General features: G+C 39.7%; 1 protein-coding gene across 1 annotated transcript in view; it reads right to left on the bottom strand.

Moving 5' to 3' along the window:
* LOC135480902 (GTPase-activating Rap/Ran-GAP domain-like protein 3) overlaps positions 1-21318 on the bottom strand; it is a 96127-nt gene that overhangs the window by 30710 nt on the left and 44099 nt on the right. Inside the window, exons 3-9 of the mRNA XM_064760831.1 lie at positions 7571-7651; positions 5416-5500; positions 4873-4991; positions 4358-4422; positions 3986-4152; positions 936-1034; positions 37-140 (exon numbers count right to left, since the gene is read on the bottom strand). Of these exons, the coding sequence (XP_064616901.1) occupies positions 37-140; positions 936-1034; positions 3986-4152; positions 4358-4422; positions 4873-4991; positions 5416-5500; positions 7571-7651 (720 nt within the window). The remainder of the gene's footprint in view (positions 1-36; positions 141-935; positions 1035-3985; positions 4153-4357; positions 4423-4872; positions 4992-5415; positions 5501-7570; positions 7652-21318) is intronic.

Raw genomic sequence — 21318 nt, 5'->3', positions numbered from 1 at the left:
GTAATTTTTAAAGTTTCCAGGAAACTTTTTACGTACTTGTTGTTTATTTTCTTTGGAGTGTGGAAGTAGGTCAGACACGTGGAACATAATCTCGTGACCTTCGTACACCGTGTACACCGACTCCTCCCCAGTGGTGTTTGCTGAAACAGAGTACAACATGTTTCTTCTATAGATCGCTAGCTTTTGGGAATATCTACATCGCACTCGACATGTAATGTGCAGGTTAGTTTAGTTCATTCAAGGTAACACATGTATCTAAACTTTGCAAGCCAATTTAGTCAAACAGTTCCCATTTACTGAGCTACAGATACTGAACAAATTTAGTGTTAATTTAACTGCGACTAGACGATGAGCATTAATCAATTAATGACTTAATTGGGATCTCAGTTAAACAGGAAAATGTGGTTCTTTTCAACAGGCAAATGTCGTTCTAACGTTTTATTTGAACCTATTGTCCATTGCTGGACGCTTTTCCTTTTGGTTAAATCCGTAATACCACAGGGCAAATGCATTGAGATTGTACGTAGGAGAACATATCACATTCGGATATGGACGCAAATTAGCATGTAAGGGCCAGGTGGGGATCGCGGATTTGAAACCCACGTCCATTTTGGAAAGTTCAAGCGAATTCCATCTCTAAGTGCTTTTACATGTATACTGAGTGTAACACAATATCTCTCTAAAGGTTAGTATGGTAAATGCTTGCTTTCCATTTTCCTTTGGGTAGGATTGAGCAATTCCTGTGGGTCCGTAATTTCTGCTCAAGGAAAAAACACTAAAATCTAGGATTACATCACATCTCTTTGACGTGTAAGGAACAAGCCAGAAGGGAGAGTTGTGGAAGGTCAATAGAAAATGAAGAAATCAAAGCAGAAATTTCAAATCGATAGCTTGTATTTATTTTATAAAGTAATAGACATCACATCAGTACTCACTTTTGACATCAAGACCTCCTTTAAATCTGTCCCATCCTTTTAGTTTAATCCTTTCCCCGAGCAAACTTACGAACTTATGGAAGGCTGGCGACGCTGTGTCTGAAAGGACAAATTGATTCAAAACCATTTATCTGCAAGAAAAAAAAAAACAAAAACAAAACGGAAAGTAGATGCCACAGCGCCTATGTATTTCTTTGTCCTGTGGTGTTTTGTGTTGTACATTGTTTTGGGAATTGTTCAAGCCATTAGTACACAGGAACGACTGTTTTGGTTAACGGCTGGTGTAAGAATATGTTCTTTGACGCCTAGATTTCCCACCGGAATATTTTGTAAAGCCAAGTGATAGGCCTACGCGATTCAGCAATGCCGTGAACATCGAATAGACAGACATCAAACTGTCAAGTGAACCAACCAAATTGGAAATGTGCGGGTCACACAGTAGCTTTCACACAACATTCCGTTAGCTTTCCTCTGGCTAAATGCACTGTGCCATGTACCGTTTGTACGCTGGACAGTTAATGTGAAGATGAGAAGGTATCATTAAAGCTCGTGAACAGTCCTAATGAGAAGTGCCTTAACCACATTCACGACGTTGCACTGGGCTTTTTATTTCCCGCGAACACAGGATGCGAACGCTCGATATTGCATGTGCCAGTGACATTGGAACATTAAAACAAAAGGTTTTAGAGCTAAAACGAATCCAGGATAGAAGAGTTTAATGCTAGATATTTTGGTGGTACAAATTATACGAAGGAATTTGTACCAACTTGGCATTGTGGTAATGTAGAACTTTCTCATCGGTTCCGCTCAACGTCATAATTAATCTTTCTAAAGCAACTGATGAAGGGAGGTGTTTTAAACTATACGTCGTGTTGTGCTAAGCTGGGATCTATCAACGCCCATACCGTGATACGACGTGCATTACATTTCAACATTACAATTTACGTCGTTCTCGCAAAAATCAATCAAGGAAAGTTGAATATCTGTAATTTTCTGGGCCTGTTAGATTAATCAGAAATGAAAATAATCTTAAACACGGTGGTGAGGTATCCGATAGACGTACTTTTCAACAATATCGATTATGATTGATCAAAAGCGTGTTCTTGATAGAAAGTTGGAAAAGATATACGTCAAAGCAAAGCACTTCAGTTTATAGTATACATGCATGTGTGCGTGTATGAATTACATAATATTTCATGGGCCAACACGATCACTTTACAAAACTTCCCAATAGACCGTCACAATGTCTACACACCCTCACCGACGCACGCCGTTCCAGCCTCTCCATTATGACAAAACCTTGCAACTTTAACAATTCAGCACCATTTTAACTGATCCTCAGTAGTTTAACAGACCGTCAGGATTTCAACAGATCCTCAGTATTTTAACAAACCCTTTTCAAAAGGTTTGGGGGGTTCCTCTAGATAGAAGCCTAATCGTCTGAAGGAAAGAGGGGTGCCGGGAATAAATTCCCAAGGCCTTAGAAAAGGTTTTGTTAAAATACTGATGTTCTGGTAAAATTTTCAGGGCCTGATAAATTAATCTGACATAAGTGAAAAAAATCTTAAGCAAGGCATTAATCACCATCAGGTTAATCGATCACCTAATCAATGGTCAAAAATCAGCCAAATGGTCAAAAATCAGAACTGTCTAATAGCTAATAATCTCAGGTAACTTTCTTTTTGCAGATGCGATAGAGTACATTTCCGTTTTTTTCTCATCGTCACATTCAGCCCGTCCCAAGCCAGTCGTTACGACCTAGATCGGCCTTCATAGGAAATGTTTTGAATCTCGCAATTCGGGCATTGATTTAGCGAGCGATCTATCTGCCATGAGAGCGGGAAAACGCGAGAAGAGGCGTCCAGGCTGCTGATTAGATTTTATCTGCTAAAACAGCTGTATGTATTTGAACGGCTCTCTATGTGTCTGTTTGTTGGTACGTTGGTGAGTCGATATGTTTGTCGGTTAAAGTTTCCACACACTATATTTTAATATGTGATATTGACTTCACGAGCGGGCACGAGTCCAAGACGTAGCCGGCTTTCGGGGATATCGCTTGATAGGTGCCACGAGCAGCTCTACAAATCGTTCTTACGGTTTGTTTCTCAGTCGACCGCCCTGTCGGTCTGTCTTTTAATTAACATGCTATCTTTAAACATGGGAAGTTCACTTGACTAGGTGTATGAATAATATGAATCTTTTGCGGGAGGTCGCACGTAATGCGAATTCGCGTTTGTTCATCAGTTTTTTTAAACAGTGTGGCTCCGTCACGAGAGTGTCCATAAACTACAAAGACGAACATAGATCTTTTTTGTAGAAAACCTGCAGAGGGCCTCGTGGCTTTTGTGTTACAGCACAAAGTGAAGAACAAATGATATACCTCAACAGAGTCCCGGTTATTCGTTGTACAGGTTACTAAACATAAAAGCAGACCTCCGATGCATATCCCTTGAAAGGTTTCCTTCACATTCATTTTAAGTATACATACAAGCTTTCTCTACCCTTTATTCCACAGAATTTAAACATGTACGTGTCAGTCCTTTGAACACGACTAACGGCATAATGTTACAACCAAAGGCAAAGCTGTTTCCTTTGATTTGTTACTCCGCTGGTACACATGACAGTGCAAAAACATATTGCTATTCATATGTTTACATTACCCAGTTTATCGCAAAGAATGTTTTAATGATGATATATCACCAGCGATGATAAGTTAAAACACTGTCGGTTTTAGTATGTATCCGAAAGCATGAAAAATGAATGTGACATCGTCCGTTGCGTCCATTTATCTCCACGCAATGGCGCGTCTTCTGTCATAAGTTTATTTTGATACACATTGTAACACGATCCCATGTCAGGCGGAATGTTAACCCTTGCAAGTCTGACAGGACAACGCTATGAAAGCGTGATGCTGTTTTACATGCCTGTTTATACATTTTGATCATGTCTTACGTTACGGTATAGCCGGAAAACCAAAACTTACGCCCAGTCTTTCAGAAAAGCGTGTCAGGTAATGAGTTTTGGTGATTTTTTTCTTTTTCCAGACTTACCGTTACTAAACATCTCATCGTCCGACGTTTGGCCATCTTTTGCATACAGAACCCCGAATTTAAAGTTCACAGAACCTTCTTGCTCTTCTAAAACCAGCAGTTCCTTTTGAATCTCAGGATCAAATATTTCTTTGGGACCTTTTTCAGGTTTGTCTATATTAAAATGGCTGAAAGTGAGAAAAAAATGATGATCAATATCAATGGAGTTTTCTCTGACAATCAAGGTTGTTTCATTAATTAAATGTAGTGAAACAGTCATGCAAATTTGATGTTGTTTCACATAATCAGAAATACTGACAACTCGGAAGATTTACCATATATGAGTGGTACATGTTTACTACTTTGAGTTTCCATAGTATAACGCGAACCCACCTGAGAATGCCTTTGACTGTCATAGGTTTATTTGGATGATAGGGTAAACAGATACGTAATGCTCCCTGGAGAAATAAATCATTGTTAATATATCAGGTAGAATGAATGTCACATATCAACAAATTCAAAAATATACATAAGAAACAAAAATTAAAAATCACAATAGCCCGTATGAATAACACCTACACCTCTGGCAATGCGTATTGAGGTTCTATATACTTCTTTACGTTTATTGGGCAGTTTTTTGACGTCTTGCTAAACAATGTTTGACTTATTACATAGCGTTCAGTTTTACGTGTGGAAAAAACGGGGGTGCTGAGGATAAACAGCCAGCCTATGGTAAGTGTTGCTAAAGTGTCCTGTTTGACCTGCAATAAGGCGCCCTCGTACTGGTTGAACGCTGCCTAAACAACCAGCAGACTCGTCGTTCGGTTGTATCTGGTACTCAAGAGGTATTGTTTACGTGAACTAATGGAATTGGGACTGAATGCAAATATATGAATCTTTGAGCCTACCGTCTTCTTCCAGAGAATCGCCCTGTATTGTAGCACATTGTGGTTGTTAGCATCAGTCACCACGACAGACATGAGAAACGGTTCCTTGTCCGGGTCTATACCTACGTAGTTTTGGTGTACTGCAGAGTAAAACACATATACACGATAATCCGGCGTCTTTACATTGCACTGGCTATTAGGATCTATTAATATTTTGTGCCATAACTATATGAGAGAGTTGGGTATATAGTCGAAAATAGCATTTCATGTTTTGATTTACATGTAGTGGACGGAGACTCGAGACTAGCAGTGAACAGCATTGTTTTAGTTTGGACAAATGTGACTGTAGTTATCGCCCAGACCTGGATTTGATCCATAACACATGGCATTAATTGGTCATCAACAGTTCTCGCAGTAGATTTAATTCGGGCAGAGAGACACTTCCAATGGGTAAATTCCCTTGGAAGTTGACGTCATATGTTGTTTACCTCTGTGAACAACAAGGTAACATGTCCTTCAACATAAGACAACAGACAAGTGACGAAAATTGTCGAATATACTTACATTTTCCTAGAAAGTATTTGAAATACCATCGCGTTTGGAATTCGGGATTTTCTAGATGAATAGGGCTGTTCAATGGACTTGAGAGCTAAAAAAGGGGAAAAGAACGAATCGTTAGATGATGTTTTAGTTTTCATAAGACGTTTGCAATTTGCCATTTTTATCGAAAAAAAGGGCCCGAAACATATGCACATATGGGCAGCGTTCGGATAGTCCCAATTAAAACAAACGTGCCGAGCGAGGTACGTGTGGATGCCAGAAACACATTGACAGTTGATCCTATAATCTTTCCTACTCAATCCATATTGCTTCACCTAAGTACTATATATATATATATATATATATATATATATATATATATATATATATATATATATATATATATATATATATATATATAACTAAGCTTCGTAAAACTTTTTTCATTCTTCAGTGTACTCCACTGATCAAACTGACCACAAATTACAACTCTACGCTTGCTTGTCACAAGCGAGCCGTAAGTCCTTCCTTTACGCGTGTAATCAGCCATGCTTGTTTATACATGAAGTTTACCGACAGCTGTGGCATGCTGCATTTCCACTGAATTGACTGCGCCTCATTTAAATATTCTGGCAGACTTTTCAGTTTTCGGGGGAGGGGTGGGGGGTGGGGGGTCGTTGTTATTTTTAAATATTTAATTCACGTACAATGATGGGGATGGGGTTAACGAAAAGCTTTTAACATTTACTTCTTGACAAAAATACCATTCTGCAATAACGCAAAAATACCTAACACTTAGGCGACCATGTCGCTTTAACCTGTACGCATGTCAGACTTACGGGAGAAGAAATAGGGCTTTATATACCTTGGAGCACGTGACTAATCTTCATGGGTAAGCTAAAAGGTGATTACAAAAAGCATAAAGAAATAATCGTTATTTTTCTATTTTGAACCATTTAAAGCCTTGAATCTATTGTTACTATTTACATTGTGTCACTATATTTTCATCGATCCATAGGTTCCAAGAATGCATTAGCACACAGGCACAATCTGCTCATACGGTTTCTTTTTATGATCATTTAGCTCATGTCAGAACTTTTATGGCTTTTCAAGATACGCTGCTGGCTAATTTGCAAAAATCGTTGCAGGATTACATGAAAAGCAGTTAGGATTTTATTACTCTAAGGCGAATCAAGCACACAAGAAATAGAAGAAATAATGAATGAAGCCGGGGAACGCGGGTGTGCGGGTTTGGCAATGAATATTATTCAGGTCAAATTGCTCGTTATGCTGCTAAGCTGACCTGCGGGTGACATGTTTTTTGTTATACTTTTATTTATTTTTTTTAACAAAACAGCCTAAATGTTGGAAAGCTGGCTATCCGATATTTCGCACTACTTGTAGATAACAGAGTACAGCGCTTAATGAGCTTAACGCATTATGATTGACAATTTACAGATTTCTAAAGGTCGGCTGAGTGTTTTCATACTTAGCTGGAAAGCAGCTGCATTGACTCCTTGGGTGCATAAGTATTGCTCAATTAGACACTTAAGCGCTTTCAATCTACCGGCAAATTTTGTTCATGAGCCGACAGACCACAGACTACATGCACCTAGATGACATTTCAGACTCTTCCTTTTTCTTTGAAGGACCGTGGACAGCTGTATTTCGTAACTGTTCTTTTACCTAGACGTCGTACACTAGACTCCACGCATTTACATGTATGCATAAACGCATTTAGAGTTTTGAAGTTGGTGTTGGGTTACTGGTAACATACCATGCCTGTGTGCCTCAACATAAGACACTGGTGCACTTAATTAATATCCTTCATATCCTACAAAACAGAACTAAAAACTAAATACTAGACCCTCTCAGAAATACTTTAAGAAAATGCCTTTTGTTTAAAAAGTGAAATCAAATTCTCTTTATAAAATATCATTTCAAATTATTAAGTGACACAAGCTTTTCTTTCTAAACGTTTCGCTAAAGTCCGCCAAACGGCAAAATCTGCTGATCGTATCAATAAAGTGCCTAAAATTTGAAGAGATTTATTTAAGGCAAAATTCGATTTTGTGATTAAAGATCAGTCCCAGTGGGATCAAGACTCTCAGAAGTTTTTCTATAACATGCTCTGGAATATGTTCAGAGATATTTTCCGATCTCGTGCTGTATTTCTCACCTCTTCGCCTTCTCGCTCTCCAGTCTCCACGCGGAACCTGCCGGCAGAATGTTCCGTGCCTTCTCCGTCGCACGAAGTTAGCTGTAACAGACAGAAGAAACAAATGCACTATCATCTCTCTCTCCTCGTTGGTGTGTGCAAAACTAAATGGATTGTCGTTGAGTGTCAACGCATTAGTGTTCATTACGCATTGCAAGATAATATCCATTACGACTGTGCTAATACGCCTGACAGATGCATTTGGGTAATGCATATTTCATAGCGTATTCAATAATTAAGCACAGTCGCGCTTGTACATGCAGTGGCCACGCTTAGCCTTATCTTCAATTAAACTATACAAGCAAGACGTATGCCTTCCGAACCCAGGAACACTAAAGTTACATTATATGCCCATGATAATTATTTGTATTTTATGACATTTCCACAATAAAGCAAAACTATTTGTTGTTAAAAAAAAACTTGTCTGTCAAAGTTCTGAGATTGAAGCCTTCTGATTTATTGTTATGGGTTATTTGAACAAAATTCCCCCATTTCATCTCAACGGGTGAGTATCTGACATTTTCTTTGAAATGTCTCGTGTCATTGTTATGTGCCATAATTTATTGCGGGAGAATAGCATGAGCAATGTCGGATTCCTCGGTGTACCAAATGATTTTATACGATAAAATGTCACTGCTGTTCATCTCCAAAACGGTAATTCTTAAATCTTTTTCTTATAGCTGTATCCTCGTATCAACAGAATTGCAATATTACATAACATACATCATGTTTTCAATATTATAAACACGTATGCTAGGCTAGATGCCTAGAAAACTACTTTCTGTCAACCCACATATATATCAGGGGGCGCTCAGCACGAAAAGGCTCTCAAAGTGTGACCGGTAACTCTATCGTGCGTCTCCTTAGTTCAAATACAGGTTATTAATGTACTGTGAACGCGGCTGAGTTTCCTATGGCATGTAAATTCGACGTTCTTTAATCGGTACTGATCTTTAGCCATTCCACTTTAGCCACGACCCGAGGAACACAAGATGCACAGAACAGCAACTTTTTATAATTAACGGTTTCTTGGGTGGATTTAAAAAAAAAGTAAGTGATAAACAAGAGCCATTAGACGGAACCATCACGAATGCAGACAGATCGATTTGATCACAAGTGAATATTTCATGTTCTTCAGTGGCGGCTATGGGAACTATGTTCGGGCGATTATCATAACACGGAAGCTCATTCCGAAGGCTGCCTGGACCCACTTGTACAAAAATATTGTAGCTGCAATCGATTGTAGACCCTACAATTGAGTTTACAATTGATCATAAAAATAAGCTGCGTCCCTTGTAAGGCGATTGTAATTTTTTGAAGTTACAGCTGCGAACGTAGGCCAAATTTGACTCATACATAAAAGTGGCCTGTGTAAATCAACAAAAAGTATCGGTCAGTAACTTTTGTTGTCTTTATGTTCACCACAAAGAGTTCTACATCATACTTATTCAGCAGCTAACAACAACAACATGTAAAAATCCTTTTCAGGCAATTACATTGCACGTTCTTTTTGCAACTGAGTCGAAAAACCCTAACTAACCATCTACCTAAGGGAAATATTTGTACTTAAGGTTATTTCTGAGAGCATTGTAAACATTTACAACAGGGTCGACCAGATTGTAATTTCTGGTTGTAAGTTAAAATTTCGTAGCTTACAATCCCTTTGTACAAGATGGCGTCGATTGTAAGCCGTGGCTACGATGGAGGTCGTAGTAAACTTAGGCTTAAGATCTCTTTACGCAAGCGGCTCCTGACCGTTCTGAGTATCTACAGCGGGAGAGAATCCCGTGCGCAGTAAACATAAGGCCAAAAGTATGTCATATCAGTTCAAGTGAAATTGTTATGGATAAGAAAAGTTCGGACTTAAAGACTCCACGGGAATAAGGGCGGTAAACGAGAGAAAGGCATTACGTTCTCCGGTTCTGCCCCAGTGATAAACAGTCCATGACTGGGACGCGTTTTAGAAGCCATCTGGGGAGAAAGTATTTTATATAGCTGAAGGTTCAATCTTGGCTAAAAAATACTACAGCACAGAATCAACTGTAAAATTGTCATCCATTTGTAATTCTAATCTGAAATACAATTTTAGACTAAGATCCGAGATCGTATTATGAAACGGAACCCAGATCGTTAACACTGTTTAGTAGGCAGACAGGAGCTTGCCTTGAAGGGCTATAAAAGTTGTTTTTGTTTCATGTCATAATTGTTACTTAATATGGTTTTTCAACAGCATTCATGTTTCATCCTCTTTCTTCGATTTTTTTCACGACAGATGTGAACGTTGAGGTTGGGAGATTAGCACTTTCGAGTAAACATTTACACACCGTTAGAAAGAGATTTTAAAGGAGCGAGTCTGCCTGGGGTTGAACAGAAATGTGAAAGGCTGAGGGGGTGAAGATATATTCCACATGCTGTTTTCTCAAATGTTCACAACACTATCTGATATTATGTCCTGAAGGTTAAAGAGTCCTGACCTATACAACCTGGCTGCGATTTACGTAAGGTTAATTTCCATTCCTTGCCATCTTTCCTCTGGGTAAGTGCCCTTTGCTCAGACCATTCAGAATACCACCCCCGCTCTAACTGGATGGCCTAGTCCACAACGCAGGTCACTGATGATATGGCATGAGAGAGTAGGATGTAGAACAATTGAAATCTAATAATACTATATTACAACTTTTATGTTGACATTTACAAAGAATGTCGCCCGTCCCACTCAATGGGTAATTTTGGCCTTATGGTCCATCCTCGTTTATTTCCACCTTAGAAATGCACCACCCACCCTAATTCACATCCTGGAAGCAGTAAGTAGCGCGCGTGCTAAGCCTACCAATGACACAGTATGAACGCTTCAAACAGGAAACCTCTACGTGGCTTTGATAGCAGTTAGCAATACCTGCCCTCTGTAGCCGGGGCGAAACTACCAACACTAGTATCGATCAATACTATAACAACCATAAAGGGGTCTACTTTGCAGCACCAAAATGCCGCAAAAGATTACTCGCCATTCATAAAATCCCTCAACATGTCTTCATCAGATTTCCATTCAGCTCCGCGGCATTGCATGTATGTCTGTCTTTGTCTGTGATATATTAACAGTTCCTTAGAAGATTTGATATTAAATCGTATATCGATGCCTTGGAGAGAACGAGAATTTCCTCATGGCCAAACATAAACCATTGGTATTTTGTCTTTGATGAAAAATATTCTGAATTAACTCATATGTATTTGGCATTATGACGTCACGACGCATTATGACGTCACTTCCAAATTCGCTTTACACTGTGAATGGGTCGAGCTAATGACTGGGACTAGGGGCGGGTTGGTGGTTGATTGTCATAACAGCTTAAGGCACGCGGTTATGATGCGAAATTAGGTCTGTGTCTCACTGCAAGCATTTCAGTCCTGTAAACAAGAGACCCATAAACATAGCAGTTTATTGAAATCAACGCCTCAAAAACGACAATAAAACCAATTTAAAAAATCAGTAAATCATGAAAAAATAAACAAATAAATAAATAGCAAGGCCTGTGGATCCTGGGCATGCAGCCAAGTAAACAATGTTATAGCTGACCTATTTATTTATTTGATTGGTGTTTTATGCCATACTCAAGAATAGTTAACAACGGCCAGCATTAGGCATGGTGGGAAGAATCCGAAGAAAACCTACAACTTTCCCACTTCTGCAGGCTTTCTCACGTATGCCGTAGAGGAAGCCAACATGCCCTGGGCTTGAACTTAAAGCGACCTCACTGGTGAGAGGCTTCTGGGTCACTGAGCCGTGCTGGCACGCTTATCATCTCGGCCACAGAGGCGCACACAATATTGTAGTTTAGAAATGCCAAATTCCACTTTTGTAACGTCCAGCTATCGAGTATGTATTGCTTTCACAAATGTGATTCCATCTACAAAGCATTAACCATGCTTATAAACACGACGGTGAGATTAGATGTATATATTGTCTAATTTTTACCTATTGCTGAATGGCAGTGAATCATTATTACATTATGGTAGATCGGGAGCGGTAGATCAAGGATCAATCCTGGGTCAAGTCACACCTAAGACTTTAAAAGGGGAAGTTGAACTTCCTCGTTCAGCATGAAGGGGATAGTGCAACTTCTGGTTGCCCCGTATAAGTAAAATGGCTCGGGCGGGGCGATTACTTGTCTTCGGTAAGTCGTCCCAGTGAAGCAGTACTAGATAAGAGAGCGGTTGAAATCCGTCCTGCAACAAGGAGGCACATTACATACACTCTAAGGGCTTCTTCGTCGTCATATGACTGAAAAATTGTTGAGTGCGACGTTAAACCCCAAGCACTCACTCACTCACTCATTATTACTTTACTCACATAGATTGTAGACATTCCAGCTCGTTTAATACACGAAAACATTAGATGTTGCTGACGCATTGTTTTCTGTTACAGAGATGGTTAGACTATGTCACGATCTACAGTATAGTACGTAGTGTTCGCAAGCAAGAACATCTCCCTACCAAAGTATCATGAAGATTTAACTGGGAAAGGCGTTAAAAATGTTCACAGCGTAAGGTGGTCCTAGACTCAATTATAAAGTCGGCATAATACAGCCATAACATACATGTAGGCACAAACAGCTAAACCTGCCAGACCTTATCGGCTGGCTGATGTCTTTGACGCCTAATGAATTGAAATGAACACCACCGCATTTACCTTATTCTGTTTAAACCACGGTGCTAGGGGGCGTGTAATTTGCTAGTATTTATGCATTTAAATGAACGTTAAAATAAAACACAAACGGAGGTAAACTGACAAGACGCTGTATTTCACCGGTTACGTATGACCATTTGACCACTATCACACTGTCGTCGCTGCTCTGCTTTTTCTCTCTGTGCTATAGGTCTTTAAATATATTACTTCCAATAATCCCCGGAAGACTCCCCTTTAAGGAAATATCAGTTTACACAGGGTTGTCTAGTTATAGGGCCTACACCAGTTTGACAGCTGGTTACTTTTTTCTATTGGTTTCAAATTTCTGTACGGTATTTCCGATTTTGATTGCTTCCTTCGTTTTCTCCTGTACTGAAATCATTTCCAATATATCCCTGTTTCACTAAACAACAAGACAGAAAGGTTCCTTGTTCTAGTGTGGCGTGGAAGTGAAAGGTTTGGAAAGTCCGTTTGAGTGTGTATGGGAGGTGAGGGAGGTGGGGGTCCGGTTATCGGGGATTCCTTTGTGAGGTGGGGGGGGGGGGGGGTCCGGTTATTGGGGATTCCTTGTGAAAGTGTAAACGTCGCTAGTATATAAGTAGTCACAGAGAAAAGCCAATGACAGTACAAAAGACTAAAGCACACAAAGTAAACCCAAACAAGGATGACGCTGTAAGAGTTGGCAACTAGTCAAATACAACCGGCGAAACACGGCTTGTTGCCAATTTATCTCAGTTACTGATTTATCCTTGATTTAACTGTATGAAATACCCAAAAAGCTGTGTTATTATCACATGTAGTAAATCTAAACCCGAGGGCAACGGTTATCCTATAAAAGAAATGTTTGTACAAAATCCGACTGCATAATATTATTGACACAAAGTCAAAGACATACTAAATTTGGATGACATTATAATGGAGAGGTGTCACGCGGATTTCAGTCGTAACTGTTCGTTTGAAAAACGTGCAGTTAACAAGAACTCATGCGTACATAAGCTTGGCCCCCGGGTACGAAGTAGATATGAAGGCTTACGTGTAAAGACACTGCACCTGTTTTCCAAGTGTTGCTTTTATGCCACAAACTGAATGGACTGTATCTTGGCAGAGGGGATGTGATGCCCCCAAGGGTAACAGTCGAGGTCAGGTTCACTCTATGATCACAATGTTCCAGACACTTAAACTATCGCCTTGGCTTCCTATCTCCAGGCCTCGCTACGTGCAACAGGACATTAAAGATGCACACGCTCTGCATACCACTAATAGCGCTAATTGCGCTTTCATGTTGGATGTTTACTACATTTAGGCGACGCCATAAAGATGTCGGTACTAGAGCAGAGTGCCACAAGAACTAAGGACTGAACCTTTCTCCCAGGGAGGACAAACAACACCCAGAACCTTCCAGCAAGTCTCAGATTAATAGCTGTTCAGGAAGACCAACCTTCGACGCGGAAACTACCAAAGTTTTGAAGCAGAAAAAGTAGGTGCTTGTAGTGTTTGCGGACGGGCACGCTATTTTGCCATGTAGGCCTCACCTTAATAAACACATCATTGCATCGTTAGTAACCTTCATGCTCATTAATGTTTTTTTTCATTTATTTTATTGACTGCATTGAGACCAGTTGTCCAGTAGAGAGAAGGATATTTCAGACGGTTGAGCCAGCTGAACCAATTGGACAAACAATTGCATAAATAAATAAACAATAAATTTTGTTAAAAGGGACTGTCAGACAGCATTACATATAGCGTGGAGCTTTCACGCAAGGCCTTTATCGGTGTACAAGATACATTCAGTCTCAGGTAGACAGTGTTTGTGAAACATCGTGGGGATTTAATGCATGGTTAGTGTTTGGGTAGGAGTGGATAGGAACGTTGTGACAGAATAATCAGGAGATCGTATAAGTGTAGTAAATGAATGATAGCATAACGATGCCCAGTGGGAAGTTCGCTGGATCGTTATACAATAAAGAGCAGATGATAAATATCAGGACAAAAAGACATCAACTGGCTGGCTAAGAGAGCTCGTAGAACCTGCTTTTGTGAGGGTTTCCAAAAATAGCACGGGAACAAAAGCATTGGGTCTACACGTTCCTCTGTGTCAAGGACAAAATTCTTCAAAATGTAAAGCCTAATGATTATTTCGGGAAAATCAGAATCAAATGATCGTCCATTCTAGGCCATAAATAACAGCTTCCTTTGTTGTAAAGCTTGGACAGACTAGTGCATCTTAGTGTAAATAGGGTGGCTTCCTAATTTGCACCAAGCGAAGGAATAGAAGTGCCCTGTGTACTCCAGGCTAAACGTGGTAAAAACGCAGTAACGGAAGAAGATGGTGGAATTGTGGGTCACACAAACTAGAACAAGATGGCATCAGACCATTCTTTTTATTTATTTTTTTTTTTGGGGGGGGGGGGTGATTTTTATCAAATTGTACCGATTATAACTGTGAAAATAAAGCAACATGAAACTCTGGTCACATTAATCAATGGAAATCCTGTTTTTCTTCAGTACCCATTATCTTGGAATGCCGCCAGCTCTTTTCCAATCGCTCATGAATCTGCCCACGCTGACATATTGTTTAACAACCAGCTACAGCAAATATCCGTGCATTTGGCAACATCAATGCCAGCATTCCAATACCAGTTAAGCCAAACACGGCCGATTACACAACCTGACTTTTCCATACGAATAATTAATACTCAGACAACTTCATTAACCGAATCTGGTGAACATCAATTAAGAAATGATTATACATTTGAAATAAAACAAACTTTAACCAGCTTAAAAGTCCTTTGTCTGGAACAACGGTAAATATTTCAGACCTGACTGCATTTCTTCAAATTGACACAGCTGATCGGTTACTCACGGTCAAGTACACATTATATAACGGAAAAGTCAGGTGGTGTCATTTCGTCGTGGATCGGTATTTTTGGGTAAGGTGCACGTGCTATCGATTTTCTTTGAAAAACCCGAATCCTCACTACAGCACATGGTCATCATGTGTTAATAATTGTAGCCAGGTCAAACTCAAGCCTCATTGGTCAATCCTCGTATTAGACGAATATATAAAATATATAAAAATCCAGCCTACATTGGAAAGCATTGGAAACCAACTTATGTTAAACAAACGGAAGTTTAAGCTGGATCAAAAACTCAAGCGTGTGTCGGACTGGTACGAAGTTTGTACCAGTTTAATAAACATCCACAAAGACTGGGTAACTTAAAAGTCAAAGACTGTCATACCCCCAACCCCCCAATAATAAACACTCTACGTAGACCACAAACTTAATCTCTAATTCATCATCAATAAACTAAAAGAACAAAATTTAAGAATCATTACGATGGTTTTGTTATTAAAGCAAAGAAAAACATGCTCAACTACTGCCCGATCATTTTCTAAAACTGATAGATTTCATGGACAAATATCAAAATTGCGACTTATATGAAACTAGGAAAGAGTCCACGAAAACCACCGCGTTTCAACATAGATAACCCTTTCATATTTTTAGCGATAACACTAGGAGGTCAAGGTTGACCTTATACATCTACTTTCAAGCCAGCGCAAGACATTCGGTACCAAGTCGACTCTCGCGGCACAGTCCGCACTATCATCAAGGGCTGTGTCAAAGAGGTGATCTGTAGTGCTTTCTGACACAACGGAGGCCAGGTTGCTCTAACGGTATATCAGGCCTGAGCCGTGTAGTCTTTTAATTACCTTGTACCTTTTCTATAATGTTTGAGGCAAAATGGTCATGAATATTACTCATCCATTGTAAGAGATGGTCAATTCAGATGTGACCCCGGTCCTTATTTCTCCCCTGCAAACTACACGTGATGAGCCATGAGGACAAGAATTCTTTGGTTAACAAACTTTTGTCCACTAGTGTAAAATAGAATCAAGTTTTCATCATAACGCAATGGTACTGGGGTTAACGGCTGGTCGAGCTTGTTATCCCGCCCTCCTGCACCTAATTAGAGTGCGTGTCCACTATCCTTCATTATTTTCTCTAACGTCGCCTTTTTTATCTACGTTCGCTCAATTGTCGGAAGACTTCCAATCTATTTGGCTATCTTGACATTTCGACCAGACGTTTCCTCATCACTATTGGAAGGAACGTCCTGAAAGATAGATACTCACTGAACCTCTGCTAGATAACCATCATTTCACAGCGCGACCCACAAAGTCAAGCCTCTGAAGAAAGAGTTCAGCCTTTTGCCGAAGTTATTATGATCTATGACTTTGTGCTGATGTCCCTGTATCAATTTGAGGGCGTCGAATCTTCACGGAGTTAAGACCAATACATAATTGATATACACGAAGACTGATTCTTTTGCTTCTCTACCCCTGACATGACCCCGTTGATTGATGAGCGGGAAATGCCTGAAATCGTCTCGATGGAATCTTCGGTACAGAGGCAGACTTGACTACGACTTACCATAGAAACACGAAGCAACATTTATCACTGCCAAGATGCACAATATGAGGTTTTCAATAACAGCGGAATAAAATAAATGGAATAACCATTTGGGGATCATTTCATGTAAAATGAAGTCTTCACTTTGGTAATTGTCCAAATTACAAGACTTATGTCAAAACTGTGTCTTTGCTACCTTTATTCATATATTGTTTGATTGGTCTTACTCGTCCTACTCAAAAATATTCCATTTATATGAAAGCGATATCGCGAGGGAAATCGGGCAGAGCCTGAGGTATTATTGCTGAAAAAGAATCATGCAATAATAAATCATTTCTAATTAGCGAGCATTTATTCCACAGTTTAAAGAAAAATTTCCTGGATGATTTTTTGGTCTTATTCTGGCCTTATTTGAACGACGGGCTTTGTTTCCGTATACACACCAGGCGGACATCCAACACATGTTGTCACTAATATGTACATAGATCTTTCGACCTTATTATTTTATCACCTAGCTGGTATATGTGGCCAAACATCAATTTAAAATCAACCAAATTTGACAATAATTCGCACAAAGTTACATTTCCAGGGTAAAATCGCTTTCATCACTCAATATTAGTCATATATTAAATGCACGTTGAGTTTCAATTCCAGTTCTCAATTTATTAAATATTCCAAATAACAACAAATCTATCCCATACATATACACGCTTCAATGTAAACGTATTTATTTATTTCATTCGTGTTTTGCACCCTACTCAATGATATTTCACTTATACGGCTTCGGTCAGCATTATGTTGGGAGAAAATCGCGCAGACGCCTGGTGAAAACCAACACTATTCGCAAGTTGCTTCCAGGTTCCTCGCGTCATTGTGCTGCGCTAGTACACAGACCACTCGGCCACTATACGAGTATGTATTACATGTCTGCGCTTCCTGGTTGCAATCTTTCCATATTGGCAGACACCACAGAAGTATCTCATCAATTTCCACGGACGCCAAGTGAACGCGAGGAACTAGAAGAAAGCGCGATAATGCGATCGGATTACATCCTATCCTCTCTTTGTGGAACAGTGCTGTCTATCAAAGGCTCACGTGTACGAGTATGGAGCAGTTTGCAGTCGTCCCTGTATTTGCCTTAATCACCGCCTCCGTGTATTGACAAGATGCGATCCGGTAAGAGTCGGCATGTTGGCTTCTTGAAGACATAGCTTGGCGAGTTGTTCATTTCCGATGTAACACTACGCACACAACAGCAAGTTGCAATGATTTGACTAATGAGATGGGCACAAAATCGCCCGGTAATCTTTCAAGTGACGCCGTATTCTAGCGTGCTTTCGACAGCCACAGTATGTTATTAATTCTCTCTCTGACTCTGACGTCTGAAATGCTTTGATGTTTTCGTAACTAAATTTTTGGCAATTCTGCTTGATTATGCATGAGGCTAAGCCATAATCATTCAGTCTTGGTTGTGCACACTATATGGCTGACGATCACAAAGAGGCTTTGAACCATTCAATCGGATGAAGCTGTGTACCACACGTATCTGTAAACCTGGTGAACCAGATTCACTTATTGTACTATGGGCCCTACGCAGGCCTCAAACTGAGCTCTCCTTCGAACGTACATGGTCTTGCAACAACCTGCGAAAGGTCGTATGATTCTTATGGGCTCTGCCTGGTGTCCTCCCACCATAATGTTAGCCACCGTCGCATAAGCGAGATATTCTTGAGTACCGGTACGGCTTAAAACCCCAATCAAATAAATAAATGGATATTAAACTGAGCTAAGGACTTGAGCGTATATAAATATTTCAAAGACAACTATTTCCATACGTTTATGTACATGTAGTAAGCAAATATGATATTAAGGACGCCATCTTTCCAGATAAGGGGAACCTTCAGGACCAACCACTGGGAAAATGATTACTCTTTTATGTAACACTTTTAGGGAAAAATTGTCATCGTTTATCTTCATTTCTGTCTAGCGACTTTTAGGTAAAGTTTCGGCAATTGTGTTCTTTTTTTTTCGACTCTGGCTGTTTTGTTTCGTACAACAGTGCCGTGAAACACAAAACCCTTGTAAAAGCTGATCAACTAAATGGACGTTTTTGATCTCGAATAGAAAACGTGTTTAGGAGAAACCCTTCCAAAATCAACGGGATTTGGGCTTCCGTGATCTGCACAGATCAAATCGCGTTTAATTTCTATCAGCTTATTTCACTTAAGGCTGACCTTTTTCAAAATATCCAGAAAAAGCCTTGACCACATGGTGGTATATACATGCAGTAAATTACTTCAGCGCTTCTAGACTACTTCATATGGCATATCGTGCAGTGTATACACCAGCTATTACAGTCGTAACGTGATAGCTGTATAAACAGACGCATAGCCAATTGATAAGCAAACTTCCGTGTGAAAGGAAGCACCTGCCAATTATCGAGGAGGTTGTGTATTTGTGGGTTATCTTCGTCACTAATAACTGGTGTAACCTGGATTAGTAATACCATCTATCGTACGATTATAATATGCACTAACGGCTCTTAAATATACTTGGTCACGTATAGTGATTATCCGATGTTTATAAAAGTCTTCCATTATAACTTCAAGGGTAGGATGTTCAAAATTAAATGTTAGGTCCAGCCGTATACCGGTACAACGATACTGTATTTCAGATTTTAACCCATAACAGGGTTTAAAGCACTGATATTTACAAGCCATCGAACCTTACGGACAACTATATTTTTAAAAGTTGGCGCATTTGGTCAAATAAAACACTGATTAACGTGTTAAGCATCAATTTGAACAGAAAAAAAAACAATTGAATTAAATTTCAGTAATATGGCCTGCATAAAAACACCGTTACACACAATGCCGTTATCTCAGTCCATTGTAAACAAACAAGGAGTTATGTGTACGACAGGAGGAAACACAAATTGAACCATATAGAATGACGTCATACCTCCCTATACACACTGCACATCTCTCAGATTTTGCATTAATGATAACTATTCATTTGTTTGATTAATTTCATTGATACATTATACCTTATTCAAGAATGTTTCACTTATTTGATGGCGGCCAACATTATGGTGGGAGGGAAAAGAGGAATGTCCACGACCATCGGCGCAATGCTGCCAGGCCTTTCCACGTAAAAATGGCCAGGAAGCCAGCATGAACTGGACTTACAGCGATCGCTTTGGCGAAAGGCTCTTGGGTCATTGTATTACACTTGCACGCTAAACACGCTATCATTCAATTCGTCTTCAAGAAATGCCTGTGTGTATGGTCTCGTCCGAGATTCTAGGATTTATCACTTGTATACATACAATACAGCGAGAGCACTGTGCAGGGCATTGCCTATTCTTAGCGCAGTAAACATCTACTTCACTCAGTGAAGATAAACATTCGCATTGCATGTCTTTTCTTACTTATTGTTTTTTACTGATGTGCATACCCGAATGTTCACTATCCTTGGGTATTAGATGTACCTTTGTGAATTACAATAAAACAACCAATAATTTCCTTTTATCATTAATTTGTGGGTTTCGTTTAGTGTATTTCCGGCCCTTAAGCGCACCACGCCCTCATCGAAACATCTTCCTCATATTCTCAGTCGTTCGTGAAGCAACCCCCTTTACCATATGTCAACATTTACTAACATACATCTTATAGACGCTTTGTATGCATGCTATGTGGAAACTTTGTATAGAAAGCTCTATTAATGATGCTTGACATTTCGTCCGCGTGTTGCTGTTCGTGATGTAGACGTGTACATTATGACTGAATATGCCTAAATGTGAAACCGGTGTCTGAAGAAAATGTCAACATGTGACAAAATGTCGACGACTTTTTCAATCATACTGGAGTATTAATGCTGACGTTGATTCGACACGTGGCTAATACCAAGTAAGTCTATTATAAAGATTTCGTGTGTAATGTTATAAAATTATTAAGAGCAATAGCAGTATAACATGTGTATGTCTGTTCAAGTCAATCATTACAAAGGTGTTCGAAACTAGGATTGTTCACCAACTGCTAGTCGTGCTTGACCTGGTGAGTCTAAACGTATCCAGCTAGGGCAGCTAGGTGAGCGAGCGGCTAGTGGCCGAGTTGTTCAGGCGCCTGTCTCTCAAACATACTACATAGAGGCCCGGGTTCAATCCCCTCATTAGGTAAGGAAATTGTAGACTCCACATTTGCTGTTCGTGTGGTCTTGGAGACGAGTGGCCGCTTGTGCAATGTCACGAAAACACCAAATGAATAGGGAGTGCATATATTTGTGCCACACCTGAGAAAGTTTTTCAGTGGCTTGCTAAAGATGAGTGGTTTACCCTGGGAAATCTGCTTGACTATTATAAAACTACTACCCGTCATTCTACGTGTGAGAACAGCCTGAGTTTGGAGTTATAGAACAGCCTAATAAATACAATACGAAAAACAGCTCAAAAGCACAGTAAAAAGTTTTGAAAAGATAAATATCATATTCGAAAATATGCTATGACATTTTTGTATTGTAATGTATCAATATCATGCTCTCCGCCAGTAGGTGACGGAGCATGTTACCTTTAGAGTTAACGGCGTTTTTAGCAACAAGTAACAACACCAAGTCAT

The sequence above is a fragment of the Liolophura sinensis genome, chromosome 13, assembly GCF_032854445.1.
Source record: "Liolophura sinensis isolate JHLJ2023 chromosome 13, CUHK_Ljap_v2, whole genome shotgun sequence".
Classification (NCBI taxonomy): Eukaryota; Metazoa; Mollusca; class Polyplacophora; order Chitonida; family Chitonidae; genus Liolophura; species Liolophura sinensis.
This window is presented reverse-complemented; position numbering and strand designations above follow the sequence as displayed.